Source organism: Ursus americanus, chromosome 11, assembly GCF_024610735.1.
Source record: "Ursus americanus isolate L20-20 chromosome 11, mUrsAme1.1.p, whole genome shotgun sequence".
Lineage (NCBI taxonomy): Eukaryota > Metazoa > Chordata > Mammalia > Carnivora > Ursidae > Ursus > Ursus americanus.
In genome coordinates, this window is record NC_142137.1 from 69,362,380 (window position 1) to 69,382,219 (window position 19,840).

The 19,840-nt window shown below is 44.3% G+C and overlaps 1 protein-coding gene across 3 annotated transcripts in view; it reads right to left on the reverse strand.

The window, feature by feature from the left end:
- PRKN (parkin RBR E3 ubiquitin protein ligase) overlaps positions 1 to 19,840 on the reverse strand; it is a 1,256,589-nt gene that overhangs the window by 182,882 nt on the left and 1,053,867 nt on the right. For all 3 annotated transcript variants that reach the window (XM_045805474.2, XM_045805473.2, XM_087865639.1), the window contains exon 8: positions 11,954 to 12,015. In XM_045805474.2, coding sequence (XP_045661430.2) covers positions 11,954 to 12,015 — 62 coding nt within the window. The remainder of the gene's footprint in view (positions 1 to 11,953; positions 12,016 to 19,840) is intronic.

Consider the following 19,840-nt stretch of genomic DNA (forward strand, 5'->3'; position numbering starts at 1 on the left):
CTCATTATTACCCGCACCCTTGAAGTTATTAGTAAAGCTTGACACAAGGTTACATCTATGATTCCTGTGAGTCTGATTTGACAATCCGGCTCTGCGTTATCTCAGTAGTCATGAGGCTGACTGGGACTATCTAACCTTTGTAGGGAAGATGAGAAGGAGTCAGTAAAGGGGACTGAGAAGAAGTAGCTTACGAGGCAGTTTGAAAATGAAAAGGATGTAGGTGTCCTGGAAGCCAAGGGAACAAAATTCTTCAAGGAGGGTGTCATGATAAATTGTCTCAAGAGCTGCACAGAAGGCAATTACTGAAAACTGGTTGGAGCTGGAAATGCAGATGTCATTGTGATCTTGACAAGAGCCATTTCAGTGGAGTCATGCATGGAGCCAAAAGTCTTCGTGGAGTCAAATGGAGTCAAGACAGAACTGGAGGAAAGGAGTTCGAAGAGGAGAGAATGGGTCCTTCTTCCTGTAGGAGTTTGGCTAAAAATGAGAGAAGCATGGGCTAGCAGCTGAAGGGGGAAGTGGGACTATAAAGGATTTTTTGAAATTGGAGAAATAATAGGCTTGTATGCTGAAGGGAATGGGTGGGAAGAGAGGAGAAAATTGATGATGTCAGCTAGGAAATGAGCTCTGTCCTCCGGCAGGTGGAGGAGTGGAATCTCCAGGGTGAGCAGAAGGCTTGAGGAGGGAAGGCTGCCATCCTTAGCAAAGGAAGGAAGGCAGAGTATTTGGGCCCAGACAAAGGAAGTGTTGGAAATCTGAGAAGAGAAGAAAGATATCAATGACCAGGGGAGAGGGAATGGATGGAGGGGGCTAGCATCACTGCTAGGCAGCACTAACAACCCATTGTAGGCAGAGATTATGAGCTGAAAGGAAAACTAGTCGGCAGAATTTTATGCTTTTCTCCAACACCTGGCTGCAAAGTACAGAGTAGGCAGGAAGTTGGATTTAAGCCAGGTGGGAGTTTGGTCAGACTTATGTGAGAGGGCAAGACACTCCTCAGTCCCTCCCACCCCTCCCTGGCTTTGGCGCACAACATCCCCTCATACAACTGTGAATGATCTCAATAAGTACGTATCGAACCCCTCTGAGGGGCTCAGCTCAGTGCTGTGCCACTGGACTGTTCAAACTTCATGCCTTGGCCTAGCCAAAATGGGCATAAAGTTTTAGTTTTGCAAGATGAGTAAGTTCTGAAGATCTAATGTACAAAATGATAATACAGTGAACAATACCATATTGTATACTTGAAATTTGCTAAGAGGGTAGGTATTTCAGAACGATAAGGCTTTTAGTTCACATTTGCAATTTTACATCTGTATCTCCTTTCTTCTTGCCTGCTTCTTAAGAACACAGAGGATGATGGAAGAAAACAATATTCCATAATAGCTCATTTGCTTGATCTCACACATAGACAAGGATATTAGAGTAACAATACCAATATCACTAAGAATATGATTACTAAAAACCTCACATATATCTTCATATGGTATCCCATTTCTTCTGCCAAATTTTTCTAATAATTATACTGTATCTATATTTTTGTAACATATGGCCATTCCATACTATGCTTTCTTTTTCTTAATTTTCATGTTATCTTGGGTCTAAACACACACACACACACACACACACACACACACACACACACCCTCATGTTCACCACCAGTCCTTATGCTGATGTCTCTTCAGTAATTTTGCTTGTCAAAAATATGTTCTCCAGTAAATTCCTAAGAAGGAGTGCATGGGAAAAATACTCACTGAGGTCTTACTCTTGGGGCCTTTATTCTTGAAAATGAATTTGGCTGGATATAAAGTTCTGGGCTCACAGTTTTCCCCCTTGAGCATCTTTACTGTCTTACTCCATGTGCTTCTGGTGTAAGGCGTTATGGACAAGCCTGATGACAACCTCATTTCTTTTTCCCTTTACACATTGAATTGATAATCTTTTTGCCCAGGTGCCCAAAGGATTTTTTTTTTTCTTTAGAATCTGGTAGTTTTGTTGGAATATATCTTGGTGCTGGTCATTTTCTGATCAGTTTTGTGATTTAAGGAAGCTGTACTCAATTTAATTTTCAGCATTTGCTCTATTTTCTTGCCTCGATGTGTTTCTTACAGGATTTCTAGTATACATATATTGGATCTTCTTTACTCAACTTTTACGTCTATTTCTCTGGAATCTGTCATCTCACTTTCATGTTTTAGAAGTTTTCTCCTTTTCACTTCCTATTTCTCTTAAGACAGTACCTGTTATTTATTTGTATTTGTATAATTTCTTAATCACCTGATTCCTTTTGAAATAGTTACTCTAGTTTCCACTTGCCTGACATACTTTTCTTGTGTCTCAGGACGTCATTCTGCTCTTCATTCTCTGTAACCTCTTAAAAACCTTGTATGGGATTTAACGTTGCTTCTTGCTGTTACACAGTTTCGTGGGAAATCAGCTCTCTTGCAACTTTAGAAACAAGGATCCAGCATAGCTCTTGGTGGCTCTAGAGCTTTCTCTCCTGGTTTGTGGAGCTCACTTTCTATGAGCTCCCAGCTTTGTTACCCTACTTTTAACTAGATATCCTCTTTTCTCATCCCCTTTTCTATACCAAGCACATTTCTGCTCAGTGTGAGGCCTTGTCTCAAACGAGATCTTCGGCTGGTTAAGTTTTATGGGTCCAGGGGACCCAGAGTATCTGGTCCCTTCAGACCTTACTGTAGACCCTTTGCATTCCCCCCAATCCTTTTTTGTATTTGTATCTCCTGAATTTGCTATAGTATCTTGTCCATAGTTGGTATACAACAAATTGTTGTAGGATGAATTAATGAAATCTAATTCCAGTGAGCATCAATTAAGTAAATACTTCTAACAAAATAATCAATGGCAATGGGAATTAATAACAGTGATGGAGGATGGATTTCGATTTTAAATTAACAGCTCTCAAGCAATTGGCTATTTTCTGGTTTAATGGCAGATCACCTATCTACTTAATTTAGTTAAGCAATTTTACTACTATGATGATAGCTTTTATCTATGAAGAAGTTAACCTATGGACAAAGTCCAATAATACTTTAGAAATTCTTGCTGACTGCATTCATAGTGGCTTCTGATGCTGATGAAATGTAAAATCATGTTCTTTTCATTCATTAGCTAAGAATTTATAAAAATGATTTTATTATAGTCATTCTACTTGTGATACACTCAAGAGAACGTGAGCATACACTTTCTTTTCTAAAGGAAGAAAAATATTTTAACTTATATACCTGGTAATTTCTGATAATTAAAAAGTACACACATCTGAAATAAAACCTATGTCTACTGAGTGCATTACTTCTTTTTTTTTTAACACCAGTAAATTTGTAAGAACAAACATTTGACCTGAAGACAGTAATGAGTTAGTATTCACAGAAAGCTTCATACCCTAAGGAAAGAAACTAGACATGTAATTATCTGTATGCCATTAGAGACACTTATTTGGTTCCCTTCAAGGTATGGCCCACATTTCCATGGATTCCTTTCAGCCACTTACAGCACCATTGGCAATGCATTGAAAGAACCTGACTATATTTACTAGAGAGTTGTAACAAACCAGCACTAAGTAGAGCAGAATATCTATATTCATGTGAGCACAAAATACACACAATAGTGGTAAAGTGATAAATGGACCCCAATTGGGGAAAGTGAACAGATACTGATCAGCTGGTACTACTTGCGTCATATGCAAGGGCTTTCTTTACTTATCAATAATGGGGAGCATTTTACAAACAGAACTGAAGGAATGTGATTAATTTGTAATGTGCACTAAGTCTGTGTAGAAACTATCCTCAGGTGAGCTCAAAAGAAGCAAAAATCCCTTATTTATTGTCTTTGGAATCACAGTGACTGTGTGCGCGCCTGCGTGTGGGTAGACATATTCACCCTTACCTGCCAACTAATGCTGTTTAAGCTATTAAAACTAGTTTGCCAATTTATAGATAGACTTTCATAAAATGGATAATCCACAGACAGATAACTAAGATAATTTAGAGGGACAGCATGATATTCGCAAAAATTTTTGAAAATAAATATTAATACTAACAAAAAGCATACTACTTTGCCTCTAAGGAAAAAAAATCTTGAACAGTTCTCATATTTCATCAGATTATAATGAAAATGCACTCCATTAGTACGACCTATGTAGGTAAAAATCTCAACTCATCGCTATGGTTTATATTTTATTTATTCAAGGAGTAAATTATTCAGTCTTTATGTGTATGCTCATGGATTCTCCTAAGAACAGAAAATATTCATTTTAAAGTATAAAGTTCATAGAAATTTCCATAAACTGCTATTTTAAGAATCTGAATAATGAATCATGGGAGAGTATAATCAAAGAGAGGCTGTATTTTGGTGGTCTGTAGTTAGGTAGGAGAGTCGAGTTGGGAAGAATATTGTTCTATAACGAAGCAAAGGTCACGGGTTCAAATCCCACACGGGCCAGCTCGCTTCCCCTTTCCTGCCGGCCATTGACTGCGTGCCAAAGACTTGTGGTCACTCGAGGGGTTGGGCTGGGAAGGGTCTGCGCCTGACTGTCCCGCACCACTGGAAAATCACCCAAAAGACCTGCGTGGGAAGACACGGACCTCTATGTCGTGATACTGGATTTGCATGCTTTCCTAATAAAAGAAAGCAAAAAGGAACCTAAATTTTAAAAACCGCAGGAAATCTGAAGTACAGGAATACTAGGTAAATTGAAAATCTGAGAAAACTGGCAAATGTTCTGTTAAAATGAGTCACAGCTTGTCAGCGATCCAGGCACTCCGTGGCAGCTTTGCAAATCCTCTGAGCAGGGAAGGAGGCTGTTTTGGTTCTGCTGTGGAATTTTCCAGAGCATCCTTTTGGGGGCACTCAGGTACAGCTACAGAACAACCCCTACACAGGCTGGGGCCTGTCTTGCTTTCCTCTCCCTAAATTCTGGCTTCTGTGAAGTCTCAGCCCCAAGCACCTGGGATTCCCTCCCTGCGTCCTTTCTCTGAATCCCGGGGAGGAGAGAAAACCCCATCAGAAATACCATTCGCGGGACTACTACTCGTGCCAAGCGACGGTGCCAACACTTCGCCTGTGCCGTTCATTCTCTGTCTACTCTGGGGACTAAAAGATGAGGTCACTGAGTTACACAGAAGTTCAGTCCTTTGCTGACCTTCACAGAAGCAGGACACCCCCGATCCCGGATCAGAAATCAGGACTGTGGCTCTAAAGAACGCCCTTTCCCCAGGACCAACCTGCGTCCACTTCTTCTCTTTTTTTTTATTAAAAAAAATTTTTTTTTCAACTCACTCTTCCTCAGTCGTCTTTCAGAAAGTAATGAAAAACAGTTTATTATAGAATTTCCTCTCTGGATAAAAAAATCTCAAATAACTTTATAGAGAAACACACGTTTATGATGAATCCATTTCTCCTTGCTATGCGGAGGATGCCCTACTTTCTGTATGTATTAGAATTAAAAAAACCCCAACAACACTTGTTAAATTCTCAGTCACCGTAATCTGATTTTTCCTCATTTGCAGGTATTTGGCCCCGGGGGAGGTGGTGACAGCCTTTGAGGGCGTGCTGGCCACAGTGCTGCCGTAGTCTCTGTTCTGTTGCTAATAATGTTTTCTTTATCCCTGGACATCTGTCATCGACTGATGAAGTAAATTGGCTAGAGAAAGGGCTGGACCTTGTTCACTGCATAGAAAAAACAGTCATTAGGATGGCTGACATCAGATGTAAGGAGAAAACAGATCAAACAACACCTGCAGTATAACTGGGGCTACAGACTCTATCCTGGGTTGCAATTCATGAGTTTTTTTCTTTTTAAAAAATTGTATTTATTTATTTAATTTTTTCAAAGTAATCTCTATGCCCAGTGTGCAGCTCAAACTCATGACTCCCAGATCAAGAGTCACGCGCCCCACTGCCTGAACCCGCCTCGTGCTCTGAAGTTTGTGCTTTTTCAGGTGTTCCTGATGACATGATGTCAAAAAATATTTCAACTTCCAGTGGTTGTGGAATCTTCTGGAAAGGAGGTCAAAACCAATTGGCTGCTTTATCCCTTGTCCTTTCTGTGGCCATGGCAATGCCCCTAGGAGGGCAAGGCTATGCAGGTGGGTTCCCGCAAACTGTTTTCCTCACAGGAGTTTCTATGGTGAATGTTACTCCAGAGACTTCCGGAGGTTTTGCAAACAGGACACTAAGCACATGTTGTTGATAGGGCAGCCAGGATGGGGCGGGGGGGGGGCATGGACACGTGTTATTTATCCTTTACTACAGTCCCTGAGAAATGGTTTTGCGCAGTACCACTGTTGGCCTCCAAACTCCAGCGCCTCACCTCAGAGGAAGGGGATTTTTCTGACTTCCTCCAGAGGCTCTGCAGTGCTCACCAGCTCCTCTCTCCCTCCCTGTCTCTTCCTCAGCTTTCCTTTCCTCGAACACATTTCCAAATGTTGGAGCTCCTTAGGGTTCACATGGCTCCTTGTCTTTTATCTCCATTTGGCAACTGCCATGGATTGAAAAAACCATCTGCCCAGGGCGCCTGGCTGGCTCAGTCAGCAGACCATGTGACTCTTAATCTCAGGGACATGAGTTCAAGCCCCACATGGGGTGTAGAGATGACTTATATACATAAACTTAAAAAAATAAAATAAAATACTGTTTGCGTGCCAGAGACCCCACATTTACCTCTCCATGTCTGACCCCTGACCATCGTCTCCTTTTGAGGTCTATCTCAAACATCCAAATCCCGACTTGCCTCCTTCTCCATGCTTCAGGCCCATCACATCTGCTCAGAGTTGAGCCCTGGATTCCTCACCTCCATCCTCACCTTCCTACCATCTTACACATCTCGGTAAGATAGAACTGTAGGACTCCTGCATTTCCCTGACCCACAGCTAATCAATCCCCGAGACCTTCCATCCCACCCCTGAATATTCACTTCTTCCTTTATCCTCTGCTAACTGTTCCGATCCAGACACTGCCCATATGGGAGCAAGACTGACATCCTTGAAATGTAATTTGGTTAATGCCCGCCTCCTGCTTAATCTTTCAAGAATTTCGCATTGAACTTAGAATTAAATCCAAATCTTGACCCCGGCCTACATGGTGTGGACAGTCTTCATCCCTCATCACTGTCCCCGGAGCTCATTATCTTCCAGCCACACTGCTTTTATTTAGTGGCTTGAAGAGAATGATCTCTTCACCGCTTGGGGGTCAGTGGATCTATGGTCCGTCTGCCTCAAATGCTTTTATATCCACTACTGAGATCCCAGCTCCGTGAACAGTGGGGGCCTTCTCAACCTTACGGTTCACGGTTCCTTGGCTCCTTATCTAAATTAGGTTAAATCTCAATCACTGTTCATTTTCATCTTAGCATTTTTTATGGTTTGTTCTTGTGATTTCCTTGTTTACCATTGTATCTGACACTTGCACAGTAATAGTACAAAAAAGGTATTCACAAAATATTTGTTGACTAAATGAACTTTGTTTCCTTAAAATTCTGGTGATTGAACCCGAGGGGGGGAAGCTGGTGTAAGTGTAGGTATGTCTGAAACACAGTTCTTCTGAAGGCTCTCACGGCCCTAGGGACTGATGGCAGAAACCGCTCCTGGTGGGTGCTTTTTTTTTTTTTTTTTCTTTTAAGGCTCACCTTGAACTTTGGAGTAGCTTATTACCTACTACTTGGGGGCATGAAAGGTGCGTTATGAACGTGAATTATAAGCACAAGTCACAGACAGGGCCAAGAAGCAAAAGTAAATGGGTTATGTTAAATTTCAAGAAGTTTTAATTGTATTTTTATTTTAGGAAGGTAAATTATTTATAGTGTTTAGTGATTTTTTTTAATCTAGATTTCAAAAATCAAGTGCCTATTAGGACCAATGAAAATGGAAAGGAATCACATACGAAGAAATTAGATGGCCGATAAGCATCTCCCCGACCCAGCAGTGGATTCGTAATTAAGCAGGATCTGTGTTCATCTTATCAATTCACTTTAAGGTGCACATCATACTTATTTGATTGCCTACCTTGTTGCTACTAGTTCAATCTACTGATTTGAGTATAAATAATGTAAATAGTATTTAAATCAGAAACATTTTCGTGTAGCACTTAATATTTGCAACTTACTTTGCAATCCTATTTATTTCCAAAAATTATAAGAGACGGCTGACCATTTCTCTTCCTTTTCTACAAAAGGAAAAGCCACATTAGCAGGGGACTGCAATGATGTGTCCAAGGGGACTTGTAACACACATTAATATAAAATTTCATTTTGTCAAGTGATAAAAGTTGCCTCCAGCATCCAGAGAGCCTGAACCTTCCATCAGCTCCCGGAGAGGGGGAGGCCACTCTCCGCCAACCCGCAGGAGTGGTGAGGCTGGACCGCTCGGCTGTCCCTCCAGAGCCTCAGCCACCATCTGCCCTGAGGCCGCCAGCTTCTGTCATGTATCATCAGGGTAGAAATATCCCAGACTGACACATCCGATTTATATCAGTCCCCAAAGCAGTCCCTGGCTCCCCTGTCATTGTCCTGTCTGACCCCCACCCCCACACACGGTTTGGTGCACCCCTTTGTCCTACTTCGTCCTTCAGCTGCCAGACTCCCTCCCCTGTGCTCGGGATGCCAGGGCCGGCAGTAGTAACTACTTGTGACTTCAGCCCACTTCCAGGGTTCTTCTCACGTTCTTCCCTCACTGACGCTGGCTCCTGCCCTGGGACCACTTCCCCGCCGCTCTCTCACATGGTTTCTGCACACTTTGTACCACCAAGCATTGCTCTGCAACGCTCCAAGTCGAGCAGTTCTCTCCTCTCCTGAAACCCTCCAGCCCTGAATTTCAAACCATCAGGCTCCACTGCGTGCACTTTTTCTACCTGCAGGCAGCTCCTGAGCCCCACCTCCCTCCATCTCTCTCTCCCTCCCTGCCCGCCAGCGCCATTTCTTGAAGCTTCAATTTCTGACTCACCACAACTCTCTCCAAGTCTGCTCTGGTGATAATTCTGGAGGGCCTCAGTGCCCACATGGGTCACACTTCCACCACCCTGGCTTCCCCAGTCCATGACCTCAACTTCTGCAGTCAACTTTTCCTCTATCCTAACTCAGCCACCAGTGCCCCTGGCCCGCCACCGACCCCACCATTGCCAGTCCCTGCATGCCTCCACAATTTCACTGTCAAGGATCCCAGTCTTCGGCCAACACCTACTTTTCCAGCTAAACCTCGCTAGTACCAAAATCCAAAAACCCTTTGGACCCACTGGGACCTGGAACTGATGGACCAACTACCTTCCCCACCCCTCTCGCTTCTCATCCCACCTCTCTGCTCTCCTAGCGGAAAACCAAATTCTGAGTTAAACCCAACGCTGTGTCTTCTGCACCTGTGCCTACCAGGCTGATGGATCTCACTCCAAACTCATTCCTTTCCCAAGTTTATTTACTCCCTGCCCTCCCAAATGACAATTTCACCATCCTTTCCTCTCCCTGGAAAGCTCTGCCCCCATCTCCACTCTCAGCTGCCAACTTTGTGTCCTATTTCACTGAGAAAAGAGGAACACCAGCAGCAATGACCCTGCATATTCCGCCATCACCATGGCCACCAGGCTGAGCGTCTGTCCTCGTGTCTCAGGCGGAGCCTCCACTCGGCGGTTGTGAGCCCGGACATTGTTCCTGGCGGTCTCTCCTCTCCCCTGCATCACCAACCCCCTACTCTACAGAGTCACTCCCAGTGGCTCATAAACATGCCTCAGCTTTTCCTGTAAAAAAAGGAAAATGATCTTGATTCCACATCCCCCCACCCCAGCTGCCTCATTTCTTGGCTTTCCTCTGTAGCTAAATTCCTCAGAAAAGAAGTTACTGATTTTGCTCTCTCCCATTGCTCTTCCTTCTCTCACATGAACCCAAGTCAAGCAGGCTCCTCCGCCCCATCCCCTGGTCAAGGTCACCAATGACCTCCCAGTTTCGAATTCCAATGTCCATTTCTCACCGGGCTGCTGCTTGCTCAGCACGGAGCATGGACGATCCGTCCTCCTCCTAGAAACGCTTCCTGCCTTTGGCATCCAGTGCACACTCTCCCGGATTTCTTCCCACCTTACCCCAACCACACCTTGTATTTTGTAACGCTTTTTACGTGCAATGAGCATTACAGAGGGTCACTTCCGAACTTCTGTACTGGCTTCATTCTCTACCTGGAAAGCGCTTTTCCCAGACGGCGCCAGGATGCCTTCCCGCACGCTCTTCAGGTCCTCACTCCCAAATCAGTGAGGTTCTTCCTGACCACCTTATAGAAAATTTCACCTCTTCCCCTAGCTACCAATGCCCCCTTTTTGGTTTTACTTTTCTCCATGGCCATAATAACCACCTAGCAAAATGTATATTGAACATGTCTGTGTGTACATAGCGTAACAGTTTTCCGCTGATCGGTATTCCTTTCTCACCCCTGTATCCTGATAACCGAGAATGAATACCGAGTAGGTGCTCAGGAAGCATTTCCTGAATGAAAGGAAAGGAGGAAGGAAGGAAAAGTGGTTTTTTCAGGAAATAAAGATCAATATTGCCGTGATACACCATGTTCCCATGTTGCACAAATAATCAGAGTAATATTGATTTTGATTATAGCTCGATTAAATTTCTAGGAGAATGCAAAGTGGCCTGACTTGTATGCAAATCTGAGATGATTACAGTTGGCTTCTTTCCCTACTAATCACCAATGACTCTAACACAAATAGGGAAATAATTTGCAAATATTGGTACAAGTTAGAAGAGAAGCCTCCATTATCTGAGCGGAAATGTCAGGGCAGCAATCAGTAATTCTTACTTTAAGAAATCTCTCAGGCTTTCACAGGAAAATGGCTGGGAGATGCATGTGTTTTCCTAAATAGGTATGTTTGAGGGAGTCAGTTATTAAATCTCACCTGAAATGGGGGATAACTGATTTTGCTTATATGTGAATAAACACTTACGCCTGCTGAATTCTGGAATTGGTGGTATGAAGATACAAAGGAGACATTCTGAAACCCGTTAAATCAAGGAATTGGAAATAATTCTAGTTTTGTATCTTCCGCCAGTTAGCTCCTTTCTGTTTTTAATCTAATATTGGACACAGGCGCCCAACTTTGCAACATATACATATCAAAGAAAAACACACCAACCACAAACTCATCGACAAAACTCATCTCCCTTTGCAGTTCCCTGGTCAGGCGTGGCAAAGGTGACCTTTGGGGGTAAAAACCAGTAAGAGAGGGTGACGTAGGTCATGCCCCATGTCATCAACCATCTGGTGTGAGTATTTCAAGAATAACTTGACATCAAGATTTCACATAATATGATGGAAGCTGTAATTCGATACAAAGATTAAGAAATGTATTTGTACACAGCCAAAGCATGTGTGCATGTGTGTACGTGTGTGTGTGTGTATAATTCAGCACCCTGAATCATTTACTTAGCACATCTATTTAAAATCTGACATCTCACTGAGCACCACAGTGCTTAAATAATCTACTTTTAATGGGCCATCCTTTGTATATAAGTCACATGTTCACGTCCGTAGAGAATGCAGTTGCATCAAACTATGGAGAACGTGCACAAAGTGCAAAGGTCTGGTGAGAGGGGTGGGCGCCCTCACCCACAGACATCGCGTCAGGGCCGTCTGTGACCACTGGTCTCCTGGGCGTCATGTATCTGGACACTAACTTGTTGGATTCTCTGCCACTACGTTGTGCCTGCTCACTGCCGGCATCCTGAGATGGAATGCTCTGGCAGGTAGCAGATGTACCAATTAATAACCTGTCAGGTCTGATGGATAGAAGAGGAAAAGAGTGTCCTCGCACATATCTGCGGTGTGGCTTTCTTCCCCATTTTAGGGTGCTGAGGGTCGGGAGACACACTCTGCCTCCCTGGAGAGCGCCCAACTGTCTCATTAGTGTCCATCTCTCACGACACGCCGGTGCTGCCCTGAGAGGCTGACTCACCTGCTCTTCTCCCAGAATCCTGAAGTGATGGAGCTCTTTAATCAGGGAGTTGGGGCAGCCAGCTGTTGGGGAAAGAATGAATCACAAAGGTGTTATTCCCATTCTGTGCGGTAACGTGTTCTTACGTGCAGTTACGACTAGCAGCCACCAGCGTTGCCAGGGAGGACGCAGATGGCCACCCCCACCACACATTCTAACCAGCCACACAAAAGCCACACCTCTGAGGAAGCTATGGCCATCTGGTCCCCCACTGTGACACTGGGAAGGAGCTGCAGGTGAGCCCAGCCAGGCCTTGTCTCCCTCTTGATTGTGACCTGGCCTATGGAGGGCTTTAGGCCACAATGTCATTTCTCCCTAGGAAGTCACTTGTCCCTCATCGAGAGCCAGGATTCCGTGGGGCTGGGGTGGGAGAGTTGGTGAGTATAAATTCATTCTGCTTATTCGTCACATCCTGTTTCCTCGCTCTGCAGGCAGGGGCCCTGCACACAGAGAAGTAAGAAGGAAGACAGAGAGCTGGACACCGCCATCTTCACGGGATTTGGTTGTCATTTAGAACCTTGCCCAGTTCTTCCAGGAGGCTCTGTCAAGACCAGAAGGATCCTGTCTTTCAGTTTGGAAAGGGGCTCTTACGGAAAGGATCTGGGAAGAGGGCCAGGATACTCGGGGTGCCCATGACCTTCCACTCTACCCAGTCAGTAAGAGCCTCTTCAGGCTTTCCCATTCTCTTTCTCTAGTTGTAGAAATAAATAAATAAATTATATATATGCATGCCAGCACATGCTTAGCTATCCTTTAAATTATGTTCCATCCCTGTCCTTTTAATTGAATAATTGTACATATTAGTTCGTCATGAAAATTAACTCTAGTAACAAAAATTGATATAAAAGCCCATTTCTTAGGTACAATCTATGGATTACACAATCTGGTGAAGCTTCTACTAAGGAATTGGGTTGTATGCAAAATGCACCAAATAATCACTGTGCTGTTGTTCATGTTACTCAGCACTGTGCCGTCAGGGTGATGGAAAGTACCCAGGATGTCCGTCTGGGGAGGGTGGGCTGAAGAAGGAGGGAGCTGTCATCTTCGAGGGGGTGAAGGAGTTATCCTTTGCAAGAGAGATTATATTTGCGGTTCATTCTAGAAGGTAGGATTAAAACTAAGAGGCAAAAATGACAGCAGTAGACTTTGGTTCAACAGAAAGAAATTTCTTTTTTAAAAGATTTCACTTATTTATTTGAGAGAGAGAGTGAGCGAGCTCATGAGCATGGGAGAGGGGCAGAGGGAGAGGGAGAAGCAGGCTCCCTGATGAGCAGGGAGCCCCATGTGGGGCTTGATCCCAGGACCATGACCTGAGCCGAAGGCAGATGCTTAACCAACTGAGTCATCCAGGCACCCCCAACAGAAAGAAATTTCTAACTTAAAAATGGGATACATTGCCTGATGAGCTAATAACTGTAGGTTTTCAGACACAGGCTAAATGACTATTTCTGCAGGATACTGTAGAGATGAATTTGACTGGGTCTGTTCCAATTCAGAAATTCTGTGGTCATGTAAAATGTCGAAACATAGTTTTGGTGTTTGATGTTATATTTGACACAGTCTTAGATATTCTAACATTTCACACCTTGCGAGAGCGGTTTACAAATGCTGACCAAGTAGTACAAAAGAGTTTTAAAAATATAAACAAAATGTAAACAGGCGATGTCACCACCCGACGGCAGATCAAGAACATAAATGACAATCCCAAGATGAAATCCCAAATGAATATTTTGGTGGAAAACACAGTATGTTAATTGCCTTGGGCACATCCGATGCTATAAAGAAGGGAAGCTAGATCCTTGACATTAGAACTGTGTTAGTCCAACTGGATGCCACTGACACGTGGTCTGAAGGTTCTTTTGAGATGTTCGTATCAGGATTGTTATTCTAATAATTATCTAAACAATTAGGAAAAGTCATGATGGATCACTTGGTTGGCCACAATTCAACTAAGAACTACGGTGGAAGTTCAGCCTCATATCAGTTCTAGAATTTCAGATCATCTTGGGAACAAGAAGTTCTGTGAAACCAAAAGGAAAGAGCCCAGGCAGAATTACAGGGATGCATTCCCAACGAGTGGGGGGCTCCCGGTCTGGCGGCAAGTGTAGGAGGTTCACACGGGAGGGGCACCACGGACGCAGCGGCGTGGGCGTGCGCAGATCAGGGGACGCTGGCCAACCAGCCAGGCCTTGGTGGCCTCCCAGGCAACAATTTAGTTTCAACAAAATGCCGGCATCTGCGATATGAAATTCATAGAGTTAACTGGGATACTTTCGGTTTTGTTCTTTTATTTAGTATTTAATTTACTAATTTTCATTTGGGCCTTTCAGTCGTATAAGCATAAAATGTTTATGTCTGAATTTATATCTAGACAGGTTTGAGAGATACTATTTTATGAAATAATTTTATTTAACCTTAGAAATTTTAGAGGCTTTTTAAAAAAGTTCTCCTTCACATCCCTCAAATTTGAGAAAAACTGATTTGACTTACTTTACTGCCAGGTAAAATAAGAACCAGAATTTAAAATTAGCCTGTCTTCGGGATTTGTATTCGAACATTCCCCTAAGATGTAACTACAAGGATTGATGTCAATGAGAGTTCCAACATAAACATCTTTCACAGAAGACTAGATAATTACCCGGAACACCTGGTAGGTAGAATAAAATATAATAAACAAGGACAGATACGGCATCAATTAGAAGGGAAGACGTGTGAGGGGGTCAAGATGTTTACGAGACCACGGCAGGGGCGTCTGTAACTGTGCTCGCCACAGGAGCCTCAGTGTGGGAAACAGACAGACGCAGACTTCACGTGAAGGTGACTTTCAAAGTCACAAAACTGGAAACACAAGACACACGCGGAATTCAGCAGGGGTGGGGGGGCGCCAGGGGGAGAAAGAGCCTGGCAAAGAAGGACTACACGAACAGTGTTGTTAATGGTGGTGCTGCACTCTTGCCTTCTCCAAATTCCTCACACAGAGCTACACACGCGTGGCAATGGGTCACCTTCTGGAGCCACGGATGACTACCCGCGCCAGTCAAATCCTCACGGTGCCCAGCATCATACTGCCTTCAGGCCCCTGAGGGGAGATCTTTTCTCGAGATGCCAGAGAAGAGGCTCCTATTAAAAGATGCACATGGTGGGGCACCTGGACGGCACAGCTGGTTGAGTCTCTCACTCTTGGTTTCAGCTCAGGTCATGATGTCAGGGTCATGAGATCGAGCCCCGCATCAGACTCCCCGCTCAGTGTGGAGTCTGCTTGGAATTCTCTCTCTCCCTCTGCCTCTGCCCCTCCCGCTTGCCTGCCTGCTTCTGCCCAGCAGGCTGCTGTCTCCGGCCCTTTGCACTTGCCGCTCCCTCTCTCCGGAGAGCTCTTGGCCCCGATGTCTGCATGGAAGTCCTTTCTCAAATGTCACCTTCTCAGTGACAGTGTTTGGGGCTGCCCCGTGTGAAACTGCAGCCTGTTTTCACCTCCACGTCCTCCTCACACTGTATTTTCTCCAGAGTGAAATCATCTTCTAATGTACCCTCTACCTCATGTCCTTTATTTTCTGTCACCCGCTGCTGAAATGCAAAGGGGATGAGTGTAGGGATGGGTGTAAAGCTCTTGTGGTGAACGTGGAGATGAGGGCCTCAGCCCTCCGCAAGGAAGCACCGTGGCCAAGCTGTCACAGGCAGTGACAGAGCTGGGCCCTCAGCTGCAGACAGTTGCCCCATCTGAGGTCATGCCTTCCTGGGACCCCAACCTGCTGCTCAGGACAGGGAGGGGGACCACCTAGGTGTTTTGTCCTGACACCAGCCACCATGAGTTGCATTTGCTCCCAGGCTTTGTCAAGCCTGAATGACAGTGTGACTCTTTACTCCGCCTGATCTGGCTCCCTTCCCTTTCTTTCCCAGACACCATCCCGATAAACACCAGTACTCCACCCTCTGCCTTGGACTTGGCTTCCACAGAACCCAGCTGGCAGCTTTCAAGCGCACCACCCTGAATTTCATATCCCCTCCCAGTTATGTCCCCCATATTGATCCCTCTCTACTCCTCCAGACTGAAAGGGGAAAGGGCGTCTCTTTCTCAAAATAGGGCTCATTCTTCACCCATCGCAAACTGTCCCTGCTCAGCCCCTAGTAGGCCTAACTCACCGTCCACTCTCTCCCCCCACGCTCTGCCGCTCTGTGGCGTGTTCACTTCAAACTAAGTACTCAATTTTCCCTTTAAATATCCAGCAAAACTGCAGCCTTGAGCATACAGTTAGCACCATCTCTTCCTTTCTGCTTCCGTCCAACCGTCTCGGAGGAAAAGCCTACAGCCATTGCCACCACTTGAAAATAGCAATTGGAGATATGGATTCCAGAAGGGAAATACCAAAATTGGGGGTTTCATGCCTTTTAAAAGAGTTCCTGTGGTCATGGCCTGGATGGACGCTCTGGTTCCGTGCTAACTAGCTGGCTCTGTGCTCCTGGATAAATCAGCTACTCCCAGTGCCAAGTCCTTTTACCAAGAATAATTCCCATCTCTACCTCGAACAGCAGTTTTGAATGTACGTGAAAGCAACATGCAATGACAAAAAAATTAGTAAGTGAATATATTGCTAATGGTATTAATGGTGTTGCCACATCCAATGACGGCTGCTGCTACTTCTTGTAAAAATTTCCTTGTTTAAAAGGCAAGTGGCAATTTGAAACAATTGCTACATGATCTATCATCTTAAGAAATAAAGGTTAAGACTTCTTTTCTCAGCTCTGATGTGTGAAGGGCTTGGGAGTTATGACCCCCATCCTTACAATAAGGAAAATCTGGGCAAACCGAAAATTAGCAACTTTCCTTAGACCCTCAGGGAACTGATGTCACCCTGATATCTCGAGAGGCAGGCAGATCCAGCCAGTGACAGCTAGACCTGCCGGCGTGGAGCGCGAGCCACTGGAACCGCACACCGGGGGGCACCTTCCGATGGCAATTTCAATGAACTACAGATTACGAGGCAGAGATTGTTGGGGGGTCAAAGACGGACAGAATGAGACATGAAGGTTAGATGCTGAGCCATTTCCCTTATCAGAAGAAATTCCGTAATATGTTGAATTTAGGAGGTGATTGACCAAGTCAAAGTCCCAAGAGTCTCCGATGGAGGGTTTCACGGTTGATGTGATGGGGACCTGATCACTGTCTCTAGTCTTTGCAGGTCAGAAGGTGAAAACCGTGACTTGTTTTGGGAGGGCAAATGTGAAGCTCCAACTTGCTTGGAAAACATATTAGGCGATGGTTTAGGGGGAAAAACACTGAATAGTAGAATACGCACGATGCCGGGCATTTAAATACATCGTTGTCGTCTTTCCTGGAGAAAGAATTGCCGAGGAAATGAACTAAGTGGCAGTGTTGCATCCAGCACTATTTTGGGTGTCATACAGGAGGAACAGAAGTGTCATATTGCCTGTGAAGACTGCAAATCTAGTTGGGTTGAAAGAACAGATTAAATGGTCACACTTCTGTGAATGAAGAATGAGTATAAAATCAAGAATGTGTGAGGCGTTGGCATGCATATCAGGACACGGGATTCTTCCCGAACATGCCTGGAAAAGAGCAACTGTTGTCCAGACAAGAGGTATTTCCCTGGTCGTCACTGTCCCAGGACCCCTCTGCTACCTGCCCAGGGGTGGATTCTGCAGTCTCTTTACCCCCATGCCGGGGTGGGAGTGGCACTCTCAGTCCCAGCCCGTCCCCCTCCCCCCACTTCCCTGTCGCTGGCCCAGGAGGAAATGAGAAGTGATGATGACGGAAGAACAGGAGAAGGAAATGAAGTGACAGTTCGGCTGTGCAATCTTGGGCCAAAGATACTACACGAGCTCTAGAGCCTTCACCCTCTACTTGTAAAAACAGGAGGAAGAATATTCAACTTATGGGGTTGCTGTCGACAACGTGTGTAGGTATCTACATGTTTGTATATCTATTACCTAGTTGAGCTCCTCGTACACGGTGGGCTCCGGAACGGTAGTTGCTATTCTGAGAGTCTCTGGAGAGCAGGGGCGCTTGTCTGTACTTGAGACGGCCGTTCTGCTGTCCTCCCAGAAATCCCTTGTTGCCTAAACCCTCGATATTTAGAGGCCAATTTTGCTAAAGGAGCCCAGCTTCCAATAACAAATTTGAGATTATCAGGACAATATGCTGAAAAACAATAGATTATCAAGTATGTATGTGTGTGTTTATAAGGTACACGTATATATACACACACACATACATATGTTCACATGATCATACATGCTTAGGAAAGCACGGTTAGTATACATTTAAGGCTTTAAGTTTGTTGCTTTTTATTAATTCATTTATTCATTTACTCACTCTACTAATCTCAAGTGATTAATAATCAATTTGATATTTTTATTTGATTTCATTAAACTTTAAGACAGATTTTTACCTTTGAACTTGCTGGAAGATGTTTTTTATCTCCCTGGTCGATTCGGATTGCATCATTTACATATCTATATTTACAAAGTGAATGAACAGAGGCAGTCAGGAAAAATAACTGAAGCCCCCGATCTCCAGGCACATCCAAGTATCGAAATATGCAAAAGGGAAACTGACTCAAATTTTTGACAAAACGGACAGTTAGCAACTGCTTAAGGTACCTTCTGTCTAGCCTTCTGAGTCAGCCGTACACATAGTAAGGGCATCACTTGCGTATACAATCAACAGATGGATGATTATGGCAAACAAGCTGTGGTTTAGAAACAAATATTCCACAAAGATGTCAAAGAAGAGAACTGACGACTCATAATTCTGTTGAACCAGAGCTGATCTGTTTTTTGTTGTTGTTGTTGTTGCGGGAGGTGGAGGGAGCTCCGTTTTTGACTTGTGGCTGCTTTGTAATATTAGAGGCTACTTGCCTTTTGTCACCCAGCTTGTGAGTGAAGGAAATGACAGAGCTGAGTAACTGACAATTCTACCTTGAAATTCTACCTCTAAATCCCAGACTCTATGCATTGCAAACTACTTTCTGCCCTGTCATGACGGTTTAACAAAAATGAATATTAGATTTTGCATATAAATATGCTGTAAGTTCAGAATTTCATATACCGCATTATTTTAATCCTCAAACTTATCATAAGATTAGTCTGTTTAACTGGAACACACTTCTTGTGTTTGGGGGAGAAAATACGCTACCGTAGAGACACCAAAAATCTACGCACAACAGAAAACCAAAAGCAACACAAACTTTTAGAGGTTAAAAGTGTTCATCATGGAGTGACGGGAAAAAAGAATAAAAAGGGAGTAGGACCCTGGGCTTCCTTTGGTGGTAGAGCCAGTCTTTATAGTCGTACTGTACATCACTGTATTTTCCAAAAAAGATAATGCATTCAATGTGAATGCTTCTATCAATGGCAACGAACTAAATTGAATTAAAAAGCGCATTTAGGGGCGCCTGGTTGGCTTAGTAGCTTAACCATCTGATTCTTTTTTTTTTTTTTTTTTTTTAAAGATTTTATTTATTTATTCGACAGAGATAGAGACAGCCAGCGAGAGAGGGAACACAAGCAGGGGAGTGGGAGAGGAAGAAGCAGGCTCATAGCGGAGGAGCCTGATGTGGGGCTCGATCCCACAACGCCAGGATCACGCCCTGAGCCGAAGGCGGATGCTTAACCGCTGTGCCACCCAGGTGCCCCTAACCATCTGATTCTTGATTTCGGCTCAGGTCATAATCTCAGGGTTGTGAGATCAAGCCCCATGTTAAGATTCTCTCTCCCTCTCTCTGCCCCTTCCACCCTCCCTCTCTTAAAAAAACAAAACAAAACAAAACAAAAAAACCCAAAAGGCTCTCTCTCCCTCTCTCTGCCCCTTCCACCCTCCCTCTCTTAAAA